This window comes from Neodiprion virginianus, chromosome 3 (genome assembly GCF_021901495.1).
Source record: "Neodiprion virginianus isolate iyNeoVirg1 chromosome 3, iyNeoVirg1.1, whole genome shotgun sequence".
Classification (NCBI taxonomy): domain Eukaryota; kingdom Metazoa; phylum Arthropoda; class Insecta; order Hymenoptera; family Diprionidae; genus Neodiprion; species Neodiprion virginianus.
This window is the reverse complement of record NC_060879.1, coordinates 33293937-33314191: the sequence shown is the minus strand read 5'-3', so window position 1 is coordinate 33314191 and position 20255 is coordinate 33293937. Positions and strand designations below refer to the sequence as shown.

Sequence of the window (20255 nt, the reverse complement as noted above, 5' to 3'; positions counted from 1 at the left end):
GTGATGCGCAGACAACAAATTAGACATAAAAAGTAGAAAAAGTTTCAGTCGAAAACTTCAGTTGACTGATGAGGTTGAAATCCTTTCATAATGAACGATGATAGGTAATTTGTATACATTTAATCCAGATCAATGACTCAAGTCTTATTAATTTTATTGAGATACCAGTACTGATGACATGTTACAATTGTTATGCCACTAAAAATGAGATTTAAAAAATTTAGGGTTTACGAATATTGTTGTATTCATACTGAATTGTTAGACAGTGTGTCGTATTGGTGGGTATTGTGGACAAAATTTTGTGATGTATGATTTGAGTTATGAGCTTCGTGTTAGTTTTTTCTCAATCTTCAATCACTGGTTAAGAATAAAGAATATTGATTCATTTTTCATCTCTTAAATACAATAATATATACAAATAATATTCACAGGGGGGTGTGATTCACAGAACTTCAATTAACTACCCAATATGGGAGCCATTATGCGGAATTTGTCATGCTCTAAGCAGCAAACATCAACATTTATTTTCGAGTTCGATTTTTTTTTTATAGTCATATACCTAGTATGGGTAACCGTTGTTGCTTACAAGTCAGCATTCGGAGTTGGTGGTTCTTCACTCTTAGATTCTAAAGAGAACGGAGGTATTCGGCAATCAAACGCGTAACCGTCTTCCCGTTCCATTCTAAACGTACCCCTAAATTGGAATATCGAAAAAATTACGACCTTAGGTTCGAAAAATGTGGGAAATAAAATATCATAGAAAATTTTTCGATAGTATGAAAGTATAGAATATCATTCAGACACACTTGCAACGGTCAGGAATAAGATACATATATTCACGCGTATCGTCGACTTACCACATGTGGCCACTGGGAGCCTGCAAACTAACATGACTGCTGTACTGGAAAGCTGGTAAGGTTTTTGACAAGACCGGTTCTTGACCCACAACTCCTCTCCCTCTCACAGTTTCTAGAGTTCCTGACAAACTGAATATTCTCCAATGTCGTTCTCGAAGTTGCACGCTCATGTCCCCCAAATTTTCCAAGCGAATACAATATCGCCACTGAATCAACCAGAGTAAGCATTTTGTTGCATGATAAATACGATCATTCAATTTTTATTTCAAAAATTTTCTTACTTGGCCTGATTATCAAAGTTCAGTATCTCAGTACATCTGAGACGCAAGTAAAAATGGATGCTATGAATATGAAACCAGACAAAATTCTACTGAGTTTGTCAAACTTTTTTTTGATGCTTTGGGATTTTTTTCTATCTACGGTAATCAACTGCAGCTATCGAACTTTCCAATTTTTACAGTATTAGTTATCACTTACCCAATATACAGCGGTTGTTTGGCTCTCTCTGCATCCCATATAAAAGGGTATTACTGTGACTCTGATATTTTCTGTGGTCTCTTTGTGAACGTCGGATAACTCTAACCAGGGATGATTCTTCTTCTGCCATGCCCTTAGTGTTTCCTGTGCTATAAATGGTGGGTCTCTATCTTGGTGGTAGACTAAAAATTTGTCAAACAACTCGTGCTGCAATGCTGCTTTCTCGTTTGTAGAGTATGGCAATATATCTTCATGTGCAACATAGTCCAACCCAGGAATTGCGTACAGACTACGACTACTTTCGTGATTTCCCAAAAATGTGACGGCCTCTGTTTGTGCTCTCTTGGAGAAATAGATTGTGTCACATGTTAGATTATTCAATTTCAAAAGCAGTTTAAAAGAGAAATAATTTGAGTTAGCGACTTACGATGTAAGGACAATCCCTCTGGTCGATTAGGACTTGATAGAAAGTATGCATTCTCCCTTTAACTTCTTTGCTCACACTGGTAAACTTTCCATCATCAGATCTGCAATAAAAGTAAGAAATGAGGCTGAAATTGAGAATTAACGAACCTTCAAAATTAAAGTCAATGTTTTGTATCTCCAAAATATTTTTTAAGTAGTTGAATTTGGAAAATAGAACTTCGTTAATGCTGTACGATGGTTTACTAAATTTCAGACAATTCTGAAGTTGTGAAATAACAAGTTGTTCTTAAAATGCATCATTATGGTAATGTTTGAACTGCAATTGCATAATATGATTTTCTTAACAACGGAAACAGGGATTGTCGTTACCCTTCTTTCTTGCTAGGCACATCCCTGTCGTAAACTCGTGCGAGCCAAGGAAACAAAACTACACCACGGTACCCGAATACTCGATGAAAAATGAGTTGTCCCGTTTCATATTTCCCTTGCAATTTAGGTGTTTCTAATTTTCCAACCTCCGAGAGCCTGAAACGAATTGAAAATATTTCAGCACAAGGTTAGCTACTGTTCATACATAAACATCGGTGCGTACAGGTCTATTTTAAAAAAATTATAAACGGATCAATGCCGATTTGAGCCGGAAATCATAACGAGCTGCAGCAGATTTTCACGTGGTACCGAATGATTCTGAGTTCAGAGTTTTTGGTAAATCGGTAAAGATAACCACAAAATCTATTTTATAGGTTAGGGGATATTTTCATTTACGTAACTCTATTGCGGACCTGATGTATGAGGCATTTGGAAGGACGATAATTTTTGATGATACTTCTAGTAGTGAATTACGAAAATTTCTGCTCAAAATATTATGTACAAACTTCATACTGGACAAAAAATACTCTGATATCGAAAAAAAGCAGAACGCGACCGGAACACTTTCAATTGTTTAGACGATTTAGCACGCGTGAGTGGAAAGTTGCGGGAAATCAGACGACTATTTTTGACAGTTCAAAAGGCAGTCACCCTTGCCGGTTGTCCGAGAGTGATTATGTGATATCTTTTCAAGGTTTTCCACACTGGTGTTCAAACTGTTCTCAATTCGGTCGCTCTATAAATCTGTGCTTTGTGCTTTGCATTTGGGAAATCCTGGGCTTTCTTACCCGTAAAGGCATTAACATTTTACGTCTGTAGGGATCTGATGATTTATTTGGTGTTGCCAGCCATCAGGCGCAGTGCAACGTACAAAATCAGCGCTCCAGGTGGCGCTATTGGAACAACAAACTTCCTATCAGAGTGTGGTCTACTTTTGTAACGCGGACACATGTCTCCTACCAAATATTACATCCAGGGCAAAACCTGTAGTTCAGTGGCACGGACTTATAGACAGGTCTGGCCACTCCGGCTGTAAAACCGTGCTCGAAAATGAAGCTGATGTTGTGAATTTTCGCCGCTAGTGCTAGTGAGGGAGAGGCCTACTTAGTACGCACACACCGCCCTCGGAGATTGTAGCGCTCTGGTCTTTGGTGCACAAATCGAGAAACACAGGCTTCAAGACGGAGCGCAAGACGGTCACGCTGCGTTATATAGGAAGGGGCTTGGAGTTCCCAGACCTGTCTATAAGACCGTGTTCAGTGGCGAAACCAGCGAAAGCTTTAAAAATGGCGTCCAGCAAACAGCATTTTTGGATATTCAGCTGATCGATAGCTCGATATAACCATGCGATGATTAACTTCTTCGCAATATCTCCCTGGGAAAGCGGTGCTAATTTATCGGTGAACAATTGGTATTTTTCAAATTCGTCCGTTCGTAGACTTCGGACATCATCGAATACCTTCTTCTTTTCTTCATAACCGGTAAGTTTGGATCAATATTCTATTCGTAGCATTCTATCCCCGTGACGGTTTAATAATATCTATTTTTAGTGTCAATATTTGCAGCGTTTTGTTGCAATAATATCATTCAAACCGTTTGTTTTTCTTAGAGAAAGCGAACATTTGATAATTACTTACTAGGTTATCTCATTCAACTTTGCTGTCAGCAAAGTAAGGTAGTTTCATTCGGTTTTTGTTCTTCCATTTAACAAACAACAATAATGTTCGAAATATTGTTACAATTCGCTATCCAAACTTTCGTGCAATCTTTCGACGAAAAAATTGAGGAAACAAAGGAAAAAAAACCGATAAACATCGTTTAGCATCCGAAATTTGAGTACTACATGATAATGTTGACATATCTTGAAATGTGCACTCATAGGTGATTGAGAATGTTCAATTTGATACGTACGTGAGTAACGGTGTAGATAAGCAAAGTGAATAAATATAAACCTTGGTGCTTTGGAAGATATTTGTAAATTTATTTTCATAGTTAAAATGTATTTCCGCTCAATGACACAATCTCCGAAAATAGTTAAGATTTTCATTTCTACTTATATGTCAATATTTGCTGTATTCCATAATATTAGGTACAGTATTTTGTTTTAAATTTATGACATGGGACAGCGATTAAAATACATTAAGCAGTACTCAAGTGATTTTGATCCCGAGTAATGTTATATAAGCTTGTTAGATTGGCTATCCACTATCAACTGTTAATGAATATGCCATCATGAGCACGTAGTCGAGAGTGTACTTCATAATAAAACTTTAATCTATATCATGCTAGATAACATGATTTGTGCAGATCACAGATCCATTCAGAATAAAAGAAAACAATGTGTTATAGATTTTTGCTGTCTCGACACTTTTATAACAACAGTATTTGTTTTATTTTGAAATTTTATCATGAATTTCCTTCATTGTTTGTTGGAAAAAACTTGTGACTAACGGACCCTGTCTAGATAAAAATTTTGAACAGTTTCGATACTATTCAATGTTTGATTTCATTTACAGTTTCAATTTATTCAGACTCAGGGAAAATCTTACGGAAAGTTTGCAGCCAGACTTCCCATTTATCAGTTGATTTCGGTTTTGATGTGCTATGAATTTCAGATCATTTTGCTCTCATTTTCCGTTTCAGTCATTGATTGGTGCTCCAATACCTGAAAATTTGGAATTAATTAATTTCGATAACTAAGGGCTGTTTTAACTTTGCAACAGGAATGACTGAACACTTGGAGCTTCAACATTTGGTAGACGGCGACAGCGACTGCGAGACTACGAATCGTCGGAGAAACTTTTCAGTCTCCAGATGCCGGTCTTGTCCATACCTTGGCTTGATGTTGGCGGCGCTGTCGTCGTTATTCTTCTCACTATGCAGTGTGATAGTAAAGGGCCTTGTGGACGTAAATCCAATGGAACTAGCAGCGTTCAGATTTGTAGGTGTGCTGCTACCAGCAATACCTATTGTAATATATAAAGGGGAGCATCCTTTTCCAAAAGGTCGTAGGATAATGTTGCTGCTGAGAAGTTTTGTCGGGACAACGGGACTTATGCTAAGTTTTTATGCTTTTCGACACATGCCTTTAGCAGATGCTTCCGTCATCGTATTTTCTGTTCCAGTATTTGTAGCTATATCTGCCAGAATTTTTTTGAAAGAGCCTTGCGGCATATTTAATGTTATAACAATTTGCCTAACTTTAATTGGCGTTGTCCTGATAACGCGACCTCCGCTAATTTTTGGACACACTGTCGAATCTCTGACGGATAATCACGTAGAAACTGAAAATGCTGAACTTTGGGGCGCTGTCGCCGCCTTTTCAGCCACATTATTTGGCGCGAATGCCTATGTACTGTTGCGCGCATTGAAGGGGCTTCATTTTTCAGTGATTATGACAAACTTTGGCTCATTCGCACTGATTCAAACGATCGTTGTTACTTGGGCAATAGGCGCGCTATGTTTGCCACGCTGCGGGACAGACAGGCTACTAGTGGTTGCATTAGCCTTATTCAGCTTCGGCGGACAAATCTTATTAACCTTAGCTTTACAAATGGAACAGGCAGGGCCTGTAGCGATTGCAAGATCGGCAGACATAGTATTTGCATTCTTCTGGCAGGTGCTATTTTTTAACGAAATACCGAATAGATATTCGGTCGGAGGAGCTATTTTAGTTACCAGTTCTGTCTTGCTCACGGGGTTGAGAAAGTGGGCTCTCTCGTTGCCTGAAACTTCCAACATGAAAAAATCACTCGGCATTCTAGCTGTTTGAAGTTCTATTCATTTAAAATAATCTATACCAAAGTATCGAGGCAAAATGATTTTTGAAAGTAATACAAGTATTATTATATTTTTTGTTCTTTTTCATTTGAAACTAAGGAGGTGTACCAATTTATGATATTGATAATTTGAGTTTCCTTGTATATTCAAATCGTACATATATGACTAATATGCTTTGCTTCTTTTATTAAATTCTCAAAAGCTTACTTACAGTACACTGTGATTGGGTCGATATACTTACTATTCTTTAGATTTTCTTGTGCTGTAACTTAATGTAGTATAAAAATAAGTGGTGCATTTTTGACACGTAATTCGAGCAATTTTTTCAAGTACTAATGCTGGGTCGATATATTGAAGTAAAAGATTTTTGTCTCAAAAACGTACTACAGCTTCTTTATATGTTACCCAATACGAACTTGGGGAAAAACGAAAAAGAAACAAAAAAAAAAAAACGAACAAATAAGACACAAAGTGATTAGTACACTGACAATGAGAAAAAAGTTGTCGAAGAAGATTGTTTTCTGTCGTCCTGAGCAAACAATTATTTATAGTGACACCTTATTTATTCTTGCGTCAAACAACTTTGTATTCAAGTTTATGATAGAAAAATTCGAGTAATTTTTTAATACTCGTATAGTCAGAGTATTGAATACGTTGGTTTATTAGTATGATATCCTCAGCAAAGAGATCTATGCCTCATTGTGAAAACGTAGAAAATTTTTTAGTCAATGCGTATTTAATTCTATAAACCAAACTTGAATTACAACGACGAATTTGCTATTTAAATTGAATAATCCAATAATATATTACGTTATATGTGGTTACTAAAATCACACGAATCCAAATTTATCAACTGCGAAGGCCGCTGAGGTATAAACATGTTTGAAGTTACTTTGAATGAATTATCATTATGGTTCATTAACACGAAACACATATATCGAAAAATCAGAAGAGTATCAAAAGAAGAGACCAAGATTTTTTTCCAGAGAAATAATATACATTTTGTAAAGCCAGATATCAGTTTGTTGTGGATATGTGTAATATACAATCGCTAGCTTTCGAAGTTGGCTTCAAGACTTTATTCTCGATTTTTAACGACACAACTTTCCTTCAAAACAATAAAACGCTGGAATTTTTCTTACTAGTTATAGTGCAATATCATAGAAAATGAAAAATTGTTCTGATGTTTACTAAAATCAGTATAAATTTCTTCTATTCAAATAATTATTGATTTCGTCTGACGATTATCACATTAAACCAAATATATCATTTAGCAATTACACAAGTATTTTCGCCAATCACCGTTTATTACCTTTAATAATTTAGCACTTTTGAATGAACATAATCGATGATCGAAGACATAATTTTTTACAGATGAAACTGAGTTGCTTCATTCAACCAAACTTCACGCATAAAGAGTATTAGCTCAATCCGATGAAAAAATATTCATTTCCTCGAAATGCATATAACTGGAAAATGTACAACATCCGAATTGATGCATAAATACTGTTGTTTTAACTGAGGGGTGGTCACTTGAATCGCAAAATTATCTGATTTTATCGAATCAAGTCAAAGAAATTATTTTTAGGCTTAATAAATTTTTTTCTCAGTGCAAGAATGCGCTACAGTCACGTTGGCTGATTTTTGTACGTAAAAATGATGATCAATATTTATAAATTATATTTCGTATGCTTTACTGAATTGATACTATTAGTCATTAACGAATAATAATGCACGAACAATAATGCATATAGATGTGTAATTTCTCTGTTGTAAGAATGGAGCGGATTATAATTACAACTAGTTTACCAAATGATAAAATAGAGATATCAAGCTGCACGTATGTATAACACCGAGTGTGAGCAGATCTATTAAAAGATTGATTATATATTTTTTATTAACAAAGATGTGCAAACAGTAGGTTTTCTATTTATATAATAAATTCACTTACGTGCCCGAATTTGTTTTTCCAGCTTCCGCTTATTATCGCTTCCATAAATCATGAAGATGTAAATACACGATAAAAAATTGTCTACCTTTTTTTCAATGTAGTTAATGTACTTGAAGTGCAATTTCATATATATTCATACTATATGTAAAGTCGAGCATAGATTATTTTACGAAAATGTTCAGTTATGCGATTTCATAATGGCTTAAAAACTCATTTATTCATATTTTTATGGTCACAACTGATCAATCGCATAACTCTTTTTTTTTTTTTTTTTGTGTACTGTCGAATAACTTGTATTAAGTCTGTCTAGTCGACATTTTTCCTAAATAATACTAAAGCATAGACATATTGTGAAATGGTGCCACCAAAAAGTGCGATGGAGAAAAATAAGAAAAAATTCTAATAGATAAGATAACACCTACTTAGGCTTCCTAATTTTTCACCAAAGATGCTGATTATTATAGATATGTGTACAAAATTATAAACGAAAGAAAACTTGATTAATGTAATATTAGATAAATTTTTGTATAGACAATGTCGAAATTTTCGACCTTACATTACGAGCAGATCATACAATGTTTGGAATTAATAGTTTTCGAGTGAAGTTGTTGATTAATTTTACTGATCCTTACAATTGCCGCGCAATCTTAAGCATGGCACCACCACGCTGATTATAATGTTAAAGACTCTGTGATTATATGTATAAAATCACGAGGCTACAATGACTTGAACATTTGTAAAGATTCTGTAATTATTCTTTCGATCATGTTGTTCAATTCGATATTCATTCTTTTCTGCTATTTCGAGTGTAATGCAGTTAAACACGGCAAAAATTGCATTATTTTTACTTATTCATTCAATTATCCATCGTACGGAAAAGGTACTTAGCTAGTGATTATTGTACCTACACAATAAATGACATTTCTCGATTCGAAACATACGTGTGTCATTTTTCTCCTCACGCCAATACCCCAATACCTACGTGAAATTGTTACGATTTACGCAAATTGTAACGAATTTGGTTCCAAACCAAAGATAAACAATGGAATTCAATCTTACTTCATTCATGTATTGATTTATGTCGATGAAATGGCCATATGAAGAATTTGAAAAACGTGACACAAGCAGTTGAACCCGTTGGAATATTCAGTAAATTTTGTTGATCATTTAAAAATCGATGAATAAAAAACCCGTTGCTGTTTCCTGTGAAAATGGGAAGATCTGTGTTTTGACATTTCGATGTTTTCGATTTTTTATATTTACAATTTTCTGTACTTGAATTTTCTACATTACGATAATTCTACGAATTAGATTTTCGCGTCTTTGAAAATTCAATAATTTGGTTCTTCTATCAATCGGTCATTTTAGTTGCTTTACCCCCGCTCAAGTATTGTGACACGTAAAAGTTGCGTTCTATCAATTGTTTTGTGCTCAAATGCACTCCGATTTTAAGAATAAATGAGTAATGTACGACAGTGTGCGAAGTTATTCTATTCGCCTCATGATTTTCTCATTCCTAAATATGAACCCGCGGAGTTCAGATTTTCAGCCTTCACACCCGTCTCTCAATCTGCAATGTGATCGGATCTACATCAAAACTAAGCAGAAATTCCATTTCAAATTTGATGTTTCTCACTGATACAATATCATCCTTCTCGAGAATGTATCTTCGTAGAATTATTGCGATTAATATCTTCGTTGCCATCATATCGTACTTCTAGCCTGAAATTAATGTTATAATATTTAAAATTAGTTTCAACGATTCAGTTCTGTCCTCGAGCTGTGAGCACGCGTTATGCTGGACAAACTTTCCCCACGTTTTTTGATCGAAAATATATTACGACAATCTATTATATTTTGGTGAGTTATACAATATATTACATCGTGAACATAAAATGCTACAATTGTCAATATCATTATTTGCTTTACCGACATAATTTCGCGGGTCGATAACAGCTGTGCTTCCTTTTGGCAAAGTACTCTCACCTGCAACAACGATAATAGCTGAATGAAAAATGCGGAGATTTTGCGTAAAGTTAGACGACTCTGACGGGTCAGAAAAGTTGAATACGTTGAACAATGAAAACTTGCGGACCTATGTTCAAATCCTCCATCACTTTTCGAAGGATCATGGGAAAGATTGGAAATAGAGGCAGAGTTTCTTTTATCACATTTCGTGTAGTTCCTCGTACACTTTTTCCTTTCGTGGTGATATTGATATGAAAGTTAATTAGCTCTGTGTTCACTTATATTCGTTTCGCTTAGTTTACAGAGTCCGTCGGCACGATGGTGTTTTTTGTCTATCAAAACTCGAGTTCAATGTGGTTGGGGCACGAAAAAAGTTCCGAAACTCCCTCAACTGCGCATAGCCCGTTTGCGCACAGAAGTTCCCCCAGTAAACGAAAAGAGATCTAATTATATTAAAATCGATTGATATTTATTTCTAACCGGAGTTCACCAGAAAACACATTGCATATTGCAAAAATCAATCTAAATCAATTGGCAGAAATATTCGGAATTTTTCGTAACGGATGGAACTGGATTAAAAAAGAAACCAATAGAAAACTATGAGAGTGCTTATAGTTGAGACTATAAATTTGTACAAAGGAATGGAATAAAAATGGGTAGACACGGAATTGTATATATTACAGAATAAATCGAATTGCAATTGCGTTAAAATTCAAACAAAAAGAAATGAAAAGAAACCAAATCCATCCGTCAATATGGTTTCAAACTATGGAAAGATTAATTATCATTGATTTTCGTGTCACGCAATCCGTCTTTTAATACGATTCGGATTGGTGGTCATGAAAACGAATCTGATTTATAACAATTCGATAAGAGCTAGATCACTGGATTTCAACTCTGATTAGAAGTACGATTGACTCACGATCGTATAGCTTCTGCATATCGACAATCATCCTTCGTCTGCGCTTCAAAGTCCACACCCATCGCTGTCCCTGAGATATGAGAAATTTCTACTTGCAATCATTCACCAAAGCAAATTTCAGCGAACATTGGACAAATATTTTTGTAGTCATTTTAGCTAACGTACCACAGATTGTGTCCAACGTGCACATCGCGAAGTATTTCTGGACTTCGAATTCTGGCTAATCTACATGATTCTCTATTCGGTTGATCAATATCACAGCCTTGGCGACGAATACTTCGAGGAAAGAGTTTAGAATCGTCGAACTGAACGTCGAACGTTGGCTGAATCAGCTTTCGGTGAACTCTCCATATCGACGCTGGAATAAATAAATATCGTCGAATCGCACGATGGTCGCGATGAGATTGCGAAACGACTGTAACACTTGTGGTGATTGCAAAGACGCGTGATAACTGATACTCTCAATGACATAGGATGTACGCTTCAAAAATGGCATTGCCTCTTAAAAAATAGTCGCTGATACCACATGCCGTGCTCCATTGTTCGAATGTTTCTTTCGGAAATCCGACAATTATATAAGTATAGTAAGATAAGTTTTGCAGTAGGCTATCATTGCGTTGTTTGATCCGTAACTTGGGTATTTTGAGGTTCAAAACATCACACGTAACTCACCGGGACCAGTGAGTAATCCTGAACCCAACCACGGTCGAAACAAATCCACAAACTTGTCAGCCTTCTCGATAGTCTTCGGATTATGGCATATCACCTGTAGCGACGAACTGAGTCTTCACCACTCAATATTTCACTCTCAAGGCTGGATGGCCGTTATACGAAGGTACTTTACCTTTATTTGGTCAGGATTGCTCGTCACGAAGTATACGTCGTTGCCCAAAAACATTCCATACGGCTTGGAATACAATTTCTCAAATTCTCGCTGCCTGTTGATAATGGCTGTAATCGTTAAAAAATATAGGTACGGAAGGAGTTTGTCTATGAATTGAAAGTCGAGGGTTACGAGAAAACACCGATGCTCACCTTCTCCACCTCCGATAAATAAATGGGCACTTCCGATAATGGGCCAGCTTGGCGGTCCCTCGAATTTGGAGACATCGTCTAGCGTTCTTACATTTATTCCCAAGCTTCGCCACAAAATAGAATATTGCGCAGACCACGACGCAGGCGGCTATTGTCAAAAGTTCCATTCTACAATTCGAAACAATGATTCTCTCAGAGAGTGCAGATGAATAATGTGAACCGTGCTGTAATATATTGATGGGTCACATCTGGTAGCAGCTGTTCGAAAATCGATTTGTTTCTACTTGCATACCATTATAGCTCAATCTTTTAAGAATGTTTTCGCGTAAAGCCGATATCGAATTTCCACAAATTGTGAAAGTTATGCTAGTGCTTCGACGCTACGACCGGATGTAACCCCTTAAGGGGGTGCCCTGGTAGATTTCGACGTTGACGTGTATGTATCCAAATATCGAAGTCCACGTATCTCAAACACGAAAAAGGGCTTCACAGCCTGATTGTATATGCAATTTTGAAGAAAAAAATTTCGCCAATTCTCAAATATAACCACAAAATCATCACCTACCTCTGTTTCACAATCACTTTTAGCTGCTTTATGGACGTAGAATCAGTTATAATAACTCGAAATGAGATTATTTATCAATGGAGTTGACGAAAATCTGTCTGAACATCCGGACATCCAAACTTTGGTTTTGAACTTTAATACTATGTATGATGTATGATGTACGATGATTGAAATCAACTGCGTGTGATTGATACTACAAAATAACTACATAACTTGATGATATTTAATCTTTCTGTTGCAGTTTCCCCGACCAGCATCAACTTTTAGTTTATAATCTTGTGATTTATTACGTAATTAAAGTTGATATTACAGAGTGTGAAGATTCTAGTGCCGCGTCACTTTTTCCTGTACATGATTTGATTTTACCGATTTATTGTTAGGGTACAAGGATAGTGCGAGCGTAGGTTCTTCCGTACGGATCTTACGATATACAATATGTGTGGGATGCTACAACGATACATCTAATTGGTCGCATATACATATTATGATTGTTAATGATTACAATGCTTGTCTTCTGTTATTAAACTTACGCGATAACATATACGTCATTTCTTTCTCCAGTGAATCGTAAATAGAAAAATATTCGAAACAATCAAGGGTACAATTTCAGTTTTTTACCTTTTTATCATGTTTCAACTAACAAAGTAAAACGAACCTTAACCATCGACGTAGTTCTTTTTCATCTACTTCTTCATTTTCCCGGCGCCGATTTCTCAGGGAACCAAAGTATGCGATAACCACGTCTTTATTGAATAAATTACAATCGTTACTCAAAATTGTATATCTCATAAGAATCCCAAAAACACAATATACGATTCCATAGGTGGAAAAAGCCAACCCGATCAATCATGTATATATGTATATATATATATATATGTGTGTGTGTGTGTATATATATACCTACATATTCATGTATACACGTAAATGTAAATGGTACCATTACGAATACTAATACTATGATATATCGGTTGTTTCGTTAAATGTTATTATAATAATAATAAGTACAATATGGTTGTGCATTGCAGTTTCATCATATAAAACTTGACGTTACCGCGTGTCGATGCAGAGCATAAAACGTGCGAAACGCAACGCGCGACAAAATAACGTCACAAAATCCCGCGTCGTTTTGAGTTGGATCGTTGATTGATTCGCCATCTCGACAATGATTAATTGTTCCTCTGATGAATAATATTACAAGTTATTCAGTTGTTGAATCGTAACTAATTGTCAGGATGCATCGAGTATCCCGTTTTCGCATTCAGTTACTTTTTTTTTAGTCCTGAATTCGGTGTTTCTCGTCCCTCCGTCGGAATCTGCCTGTTTCCCCTCAACTTTCCGATACCGCATTCGAACTTTCTTACAGTTTTTTGTACCAGAAGAGGTAATGGTCACCCTCGCTGATCTGCAGGTCGTCGACACCTGCGAAATGACGTCGACGATGGTAACTTTGACGTGCTTATAAATATCGCGAAACTCGAGTCGTTAGAAAATTAAAAATACCGGTACCTCCTGGTGCGACTAGCTGATTTCCGGGTGGAGACCCAGCTTCCGGTGGCGTCGGCAGTCTGTACAGCAGCCAATAATGATACGACATCGGCTCCTCCTTGTATCCGGCCAGCGTATGAACGTAATGACCGTTCGGCCATTCGGAGGCCGCAAACTGGAAGTGGGGCGACATTTCAGCGGCGGTGATCATCACCTCGTAGAAGGTTTCGTTCCTCGGGGCTGTTATCGTCAGGTTGTACGTCTCGTTCACGTTGCTTCCAACCCAGAGGGTGTAGCTGATGTTAACCATGGTGGGAGCCTGGGTGCCGGCGGGTTCCGTTGGATTGGTCACGTTGGATCCGGTAGGCGAGAGGAGGATCACCTCGCTGTGATTGTCCGCCAACGCGATCTCTGAAATACCCCGTTTCCATAATCAAGGTTACAATACTCACATTTTCGTGGGCCGGCTGCAGGAGCCTGTTTTTACAATCGAATTTCAATTGTTACAAGGAAAATACTCGTCCAGGTTTTCTTCCGTCTATGATTTTTTATATAATGCATCAAAGAACTTTAGACACGTTATTTTTTTGTATCGCGTACCGATTTCAACGATCGCGGATTAAAACCACCCCTGAAATTTAACACCAAACACATATAATTGAAGATTTCTCGGTAATGACGTAACATATGTTTTTACGAAACCAACTGGACGTTGTCACTATGAACAGCTGGAGGACAATACGAGCAAAGATTTTACGGTTAGCTGATGAATTCTTTATTCTTTAAGCGTATGTTTCAGCAGTCATATTGACCCGCTTGAACGGCTGAATCAGGTCGTAAAAAAGGTACGTGCCTAATGTCTCTGATGCGTACTACAACGTATCATAAAGTGAAGAAAATCCCTGAGGTATACGCTTCGGGTTTTTTTCCTCGTTCATTTCGAAGCTTCGGTGTTACCCTAATCGTCTATTTCCATTTAAGATGCTGGAAGCAAAGTAAAAAATTACAGGTTTGAATCAAACGAAAGGAAGCATGCATATCTGCTTTACGACGAAATTTCTTTCTCTTCACAAAAGGTTGAAAAGTATCCTAATTCTATTCCACCGCGCATTGGAGTGAAAATCAACGCTTGGCAAGACCGCGACATTGGACAAGCTCATTGTCAACCTTTCGCGCCACGTAAAAGCATTTTATGAGCCGAGGAGTTTTGAAGTTTCAAAATCTCCGGCGTCCCATTCAGGGGAAGCTGAAGGTGGCTCAACCACAGGCGTTAATAGCTGACGACCGCTGCTCCCTTAGCGTCAGTCGTTAGTGGGTCGTCAAGTTTGTACCTGTGAGAATTGCTTCTACACAGCTATTCGCCAACTTCATGGTATTGCACGCGCCGCGTTAAATCGGCCATGATATGGGAACCGCAATTTTCGGGATGCGTGCAACGAACCCGTGAACTCGAACACCCGCGGTGTTCGTTCCGAAAGGACTTCGGCCACCTCAGGCGACCTTTAATACGACCGTCGACGTACCGTTTGGATTGGTCAGCCGAGGTGGGAGGACATCGGCGACGCCTTGGCCGCAATCGAGAGCCCGAATGTTGGCCAGACCCTTGGCCGAAAGTCCCAAAATTGCCTCGGCGGTAGTTTTAACGTCTTTATCGAAGCTGCCGTCGGATCGTTGTCGAGCTGCTAGCCAAGTGACGGCAGCCGACCGATTCCAATTCTCAGCCGGCTCGTTTTCCGCTTCCTCAAGTGCCTGCATGACCAAAGCGGTCGTGTGCAGGTTACCGAAGCTCCCGTCGTGTTGCTGCTGATGGGCGAGACCCAGCGATGGCTTTCTCACGAAGTGGTGAAGATTCCGGTGTCGATGATCCTGGACTATGCAACGCAGCGCGAGGATCACCATTGCCACCGTGTCTGATGAGGGATCGGATAGTATTAGTCAGGGGTGTACGTGGTATCGTGTCGACAACTCGTCGTTCTTCTTACATGGCCTTGGGTTGAGGTCACGTAAATTAAGAGCCAAAGAGGAGAGACAATTCTGCACGAATGTTAAAGGCTGCTTACCGATATTGTGATCCTGCGCGGCGTTGGCTATGTCGAGGAGTCTTCGGATTTGTCGCTTCCTCACGTGAGCTTGTGCGCTGCAAGCGGCCAGGGTCGAGAAAGCGAATTCGAAGTCGAGTTGGGGTTCGTGGTGCTGCAGCGTGCCGATCAGGTCGTGACCGTGAAACTGTCTCGGGTCCATGCAGAGGGCGTTCAACGCCAGGGTGTACTGAGCCAGACGCATCGGAGCATACGGTATCTCGTGGTGTCTGAAACGAGATAAACTCTTGAATTATTCAAGTTCCGGTTCCGGTATTGATCCGGTTGTTCGTGTCTAGTTTTACCGGCGAACGTGTCGCTGCGAGAAATCGACCCGCTATTCACATTCGGGCAACCGTTTACCAGATTTACACTCAATCCGAGTTCCATCGGTTTTGCCGTCGCCTCGATACAACGGATTACTTCGGTAAACGGTTTTATATACCTAGTACAACCTACATGTCGAGTTCGTTTTTTACTTTCTATCAGACTTATTAAGATCTATTCACAAATTGTTCTCCACTTCACTTATTGCTCATGAACAACAAATTTTCAGCTTTGAATGGTTCTGAAAATCGAATAATTTTGCAATAAAGTAGGTTAAATCCTTTCAAAGCGACGTGCAACAGTGAATAAGCTACTCTAACTAACTAAACCACATCGTCTTTTTTTCAATACCCGGTTCATTCGAAAATTACTTTATCTTAGATAGGTTCATGTGCTATATTTGTGCTCCAACTTATTACAGAATTTATTTTTATGAAAATACAGCTGTTTCTCCCCCTCTCGTACCAAATTAACGCAGTGATAATGAATCGTAACTAAACACTTGGAAAATGTTTGGAATAGTCGAATCACTGTCCTCCGAAATTTCGAACGTCCGTGGAGCTCATCACTTTCTCCGTCACCCGTGAAATTGCGATTTTGCAATTAAACCGTATTCGTACTTTCCATTCGTCCTCGTTGTAAACGAAATACTGTGGGAATTAAAAAACTCACAACACAGTATCTCTGGAACAATTCGCCTATAGTTCACTGTCTAAAGTTCACCAATAAAAAGAAAGTTTACACCGCTGGGAATAAAATGTGAGTGATTTAAGCGTGTTTGTTAGATCGTTAGATCGTATTCTCTTTACAAGACGCACGAAAAATGAGATCGTTAAACATCGAAGCAGAATTGCCACTTGTGAAATAAACATGGCCGAACAGAGGTCGCGGAATTTGTTCAAAGGACTACAGCGACACTAAAATTCGTTAAAATTCGTTGATGAATTTCCATTTTCAGAGTTCCCTGACCGAATTCCAAACATTCCCCCGTATGAAGTACTCGCACCACGAATGCCCGGCGGAGAATCGAAAATTTAGAGAGACCCGCGGGTCCCCTGAGACTTTACCAAATTCTCAAAGAAATAGGAAATAGCGATGTTGTAAACTATACGAAAGGATGGACCACCTGTCCTGCGTACTGTAATAGTGAGCATTTCTTTCGCGATTGGATATCGCAAGAATTATTTATTCTTATACCTACCGGCATACGATGTGGATCATGGAATGGGACGAGCGATGCTAAAAGAGGATCCGCGGGCGTGGATCGTATATCGAAGGCTATCGTATATCCTACAGGATCTGATCTTTCCATCCCGAAAAAGCCCCGGCACGGCATCGGTTTCACGATGACTTACGGTAAAGAATTAACTGTCTAGACGCTTTTTTGAAAGTATTTTAACAATGTTAAAAGCAAACGATTTCTTTTTTTTGGCGAATGTCGATCAGCGTTGAAATTTCGCGTTTCTTTTTTAGTAACTTGTCGGAGCTGAACACTGCGCGCTCAACGAAAATGCGACGATTTTTTCAAAATTTTTAACTTGAAAAAGAGAACGTCTCTTCGGTGACTTTCATGCTTATGCCGCTGCAGAAAAATGATGTTGCAAGAAGTGTATACAAACTGATTTGAATATTAAACACGACCGCGATGAACACGTGTGTCCAGATATAAGACGTATAGAAATGCTTTTTCCCTTCATTGAGATTCGAGACATGCAGAATCTCGGGACTCTGTATTCTACAGCCAGAGCAGTGATAAAGTCGGCAACGCCCCTTGGACTAGACGTATTGAAGACAATTTAACTTTGGCAGTAGCAATATGAACGCGTATACATTTATATACGCATACATGTATGTATGTGTATGCACACACACAATAATGTATAGGTATGTCGAGTTTTGGTTTACGCGCCATCTACTTTCCGTTTGGCCCACGTATGAGAGCCAAGAAAGTTGCCGGTGAACTTCGATACTTCCCTCTTCGAGCCGTCGACAAACGACCGTGTCTGCAGGTATACGTGCATTATATATGTATATATATATATATTCGCTTAGTTTTATCGTTTTGCAAAACAATCTGACGTGCAATATCTTAAGGCAATCGTGATTTTCGCCGGTAAAAAATATCTGCAAAGTTGCATTGCATATATGTATCACCGAAGTAAAAGTAAAACATTTTGGTATTTATATCAACACATAAACAAGATTTTTATTTAACACAAGCTAGATTTTTGTTCCGCGATATAAATCGTAAGTAGAGTACATGTAACTTGAATTGAGATAATGTTGTACTCTATTTATCAACTGAAATAAAGCTCGAAGGGTTCGTGAAAAATTAGGAATGATATATATTTCAAGAAGTAGTGGAAGAAAAATCGCGATTGTCGTAACAGGATGACATCTGAACAGAATCGATTGCTTGTAAGTCTGGAGGACTTTCATTTCCTTGGGGATTGTGTATTTCAACGAGGGAAAAAGGCGAAAGGCTTTTTTTCGTCGGATATAACCATCGATCTAATCTGAAAGAAATGATTTTCCCAAGGTCATAATCGAGCCATCTTTACCTGGTGATAACATTCGAATTGCATTGAGACTTTGCGATTAAAGTAAAAAGCATTTTCATCTTTGATTCCACCCTCCTTCAAGAGGTTCGGAGATCATCGCGGTAGGTATTCAAAATTCCAAATTCAGGGTCGAGCAAATTAACGCAGGAAACAAGGGGCTCGGGGGCTCGATGAATGTAATTGAGGTAGTCGCGGAGCGGTGATCAAATCGACGAAGACTCACCGCCATAGTAGAAGAACGATTTCCAGTTCCATTTGCTTCCCGCTAAGCTGCAGCTCCAGCGATGGTTGCGGCGGGACCTCGTCCTCCTGGGACAAGTTGGCCAACCGAAGGGCAAGAAGGACTCGCTGAGTCTCGTTACCCCAACCGGCATCCTTGTCTCGTTTTCCCCAAAGCCACGCAACGGCCTTGTCGAGGACCGCCTCAGTCTCTGCAGAAACATCCGTCGCACCTAATGAATCGTAAAGTGTAATTACGAATGATTGCCGGACGCATTGTGCGCTAAGAAACTTTGCGGAAATGTTTCTTTCCGCCTTGAGGAGCCATGAACAAGACTGAATTATGCTTACCCAAATGAAAAGATAGCTCACCGAGATAGCAGAGTTATAGGAATTTACTGTATAACCGGTATTATGCTAATTATATCATTATGTGACGAGATAAAACAGCAGCGAATCACGCTGTATAATTATATAACATGGGTGATTTTGGTGGGATAAATACCGGGTTTCGGCCATGGAGAGACGTAGGAACGCGCATTGGTCGGTTAAGGTGGCATATGGTTTGTCCAATGAGTTCAGGAAGATAGCGTTCTCCTCATTCCCTAAAAGCTAGCTCGAACTTATGCGGGGGAAACTGGATTACGATCTTAGCAAGGCGGGCGGCATGACGCCTGTTATCAAAGTTGAACGACGTCTCGTGGTCTAGTTATAGATAGCTACGTATTGTATGAGAATTAGTTACGGACTGCCGTGAAATTCTGCTCCATGAACCACTCTAGGCTGTATTCACAACGGAGAAAGTCACTTCGGTTTTATCGATCGATTTCTGTTTGAAAATTTCGCTTCAAGATCGATCCGACAATCGCTCGGGTGTCGGGATGATTGCGAGGGCGGATTGAAGGGGCAAAAGATTCGCCTGGAACCGGTAGAGGGAGGGATTCTCTCCTTTTTTTCTCCATTACTTATCCATCCCGCTCACCTCCGGGAGTCTCTGAATCCCGCAGGATTGCCGACTCGGCTGGCATTTCAATGAAAGCCCGATCAAATGAACGCTTTTCTATTCTCCGCTGTCCGCGCGCCGACAACTCGTAGAGAATCCGAGTTCCAAAACTCTGCCGAAAACCTTTTTCACCTTCGGACAACCGATACGCCAGTCAATTTACTAAATTAAACATTCCTAGACGGTATTGTGCTCTGTTCCTCGATGGGAGAAAAAACCTGTACCGGTGTAG

The 20255-nt window shown here is 38.8% G+C and overlaps 4 protein-coding genes across 9 annotated transcripts in view; 1 reads left to right on the top strand and 3 right to left on the bottom strand.

Moving 5' to 3' along the window:
• Positions 1 to 137: 137 nt before the first annotated feature.
• LOC124300979 (polymerase delta-interacting protein 2) lies at positions 138 to 2772 on the bottom strand. Of its 4 annotated transcripts, none has more exons than XM_046755538.1 (6): positions 2543 to 2771; positions 2130 to 2285; positions 1762 to 1861; positions 1335 to 1676; positions 858 to 1063; positions 138 to 694 (listed from the first exon to the last, which is right to left on the bottom strand). In XM_046755538.1, exons 1-6 carry the CDS (start codon positions 2638 to 2640, stop codon positions 583 to 585), a joined length of 1014 nt encoding a protein of 337 aa, XP_046611494.1. In that variant the 5' UTR covers positions 2641 to 2771; the 3' UTR covers positions 138 to 582. The 4 variants fall into 4 exon arrangements, with proteins under 4 accessions (XP_046611494.1, XP_046611493.1, XP_046611495.1 ...); XM_046755537.1 differs by having other exon boundaries at positions 2531 to 2770; XM_046755539.1 differs by lacking the exon at positions 2130 to 2285 and having other exon boundaries at positions 2531 to 2772.
• Positions 2773 to 3377: 605 nt separating this feature from the next.
• Positions 3378 to 7046, top strand: LOC124300395 (solute carrier family 35 member G1). The gene is made up of 2 exons (XM_046754463.1): positions 3378 to 3610; positions 4853 to 7046. Exon 2 carries the CDS (start codon positions 4855 to 4857, stop codon positions 5899 to 5901), a length of 1047 nt encoding a protein of 348 aa, XP_046610419.1. The 5' UTR covers positions 3378 to 3610; positions 4853 to 4854; the 3' UTR covers positions 5902 to 7046.
• A 3644-nt stretch (positions 7047 to 10690) lies between these two features.
• On the bottom strand, positions 10691 to 12080 carry LOC124299640 (cytochrome P450 4C1-like). Its single transcript, XM_046752908.1, has 6 exons — positions 12070 to 12080; positions 11786 to 11889; positions 11595 to 11701; positions 11423 to 11516; positions 10916 to 11108; positions 10691 to 10820 (listed from the first exon to the last, which is right to left on the bottom strand). Exons 1-6 carry the CDS (start codon positions 12078 to 12080, stop codon positions 10796 to 10798), a joined length of 534 nt encoding a protein of 177 aa, XP_046608864.1. The 3' UTR covers positions 10691 to 10795.
• Positions 12081 to 13065: 985 nt separating this feature from the next.
• Positions 13066 to 20255, bottom strand: part of LOC124299948 (uncharacterized protein CG3556) — a 48280-nt gene continuing 41090 nt past the window's right edge. For 2 of the 3 annotated variants that reach the window (XM_046753430.1, XM_046753428.1), the window contains exons 3-7: positions 19025 to 19253; positions 15896 to 16143; positions 15359 to 15745; positions 13857 to 14246; positions 13066 to 13769 (exon numbers count right to left, since the gene is read on the bottom strand). In XM_046753430.1, the coding sequence (XP_046609386.1) occupies positions 13708 to 13769; positions 13857 to 14246; positions 15359 to 15745; positions 15896 to 16143; positions 19025 to 19253 (1316 nt within the window). In that variant the 3' untranslated portion in view covers positions 13066 to 13707. The remainder of the gene's footprint in view (positions 13770 to 13856; positions 14247 to 15358; positions 15746 to 15895; positions 16144 to 19024; positions 19254 to 20255) is intronic. The other variant, XM_046753431.1, reaches the window with a different exon arrangement.

Excerpts from the sequence above, each read along its gene's own strand:
- LOC124300395 (XM_046754463.1), top strand. The coding sequence starts at position 4,855 with ATGACTGAACACTTGGAGCTTCAACATTTGGTAGACGGCGACAGCGAC.
- LOC124299640 (XM_046752908.1), bottom strand. Across the intron at positions 11,702-11,785 it reads ATTTATCGGAGGTGGAGAAG|CCATTATCAACAGGCAGCGA; the intron begins GTGAGCATCGGT and ends TAACGATTACAG. Across the intron at positions 10,821-10,915 it reads CACGTTGGACACAATCTGTG|GGACAGCGATGGGTGTGGAC; the intron begins GTACGTTAGCTA and ends CTCATATCTCAG.
- LOC124300979 (XM_046755537.1), bottom strand. The coding sequence starts at position 2,640 with ATGAAGTTTGTACATAATATTTTGAGCAGAAATTTTCGTAATTCACTA. Across the intron at positions 1,064-1,334 it reads AAACAACCGCTGTATATTGG|TGGCGATATTGTATTCGCTT; the intron begins GTAAGTGATAAC and ends TGGTTGATTCAG. Across the intron at positions 695-857 it reads GCTCCCAGTGGCCACATGTG|GGGTACGTTTAGAATGGAAC; the intron begins GTAAGTCGACGA and ends ATTCCAATTTAG.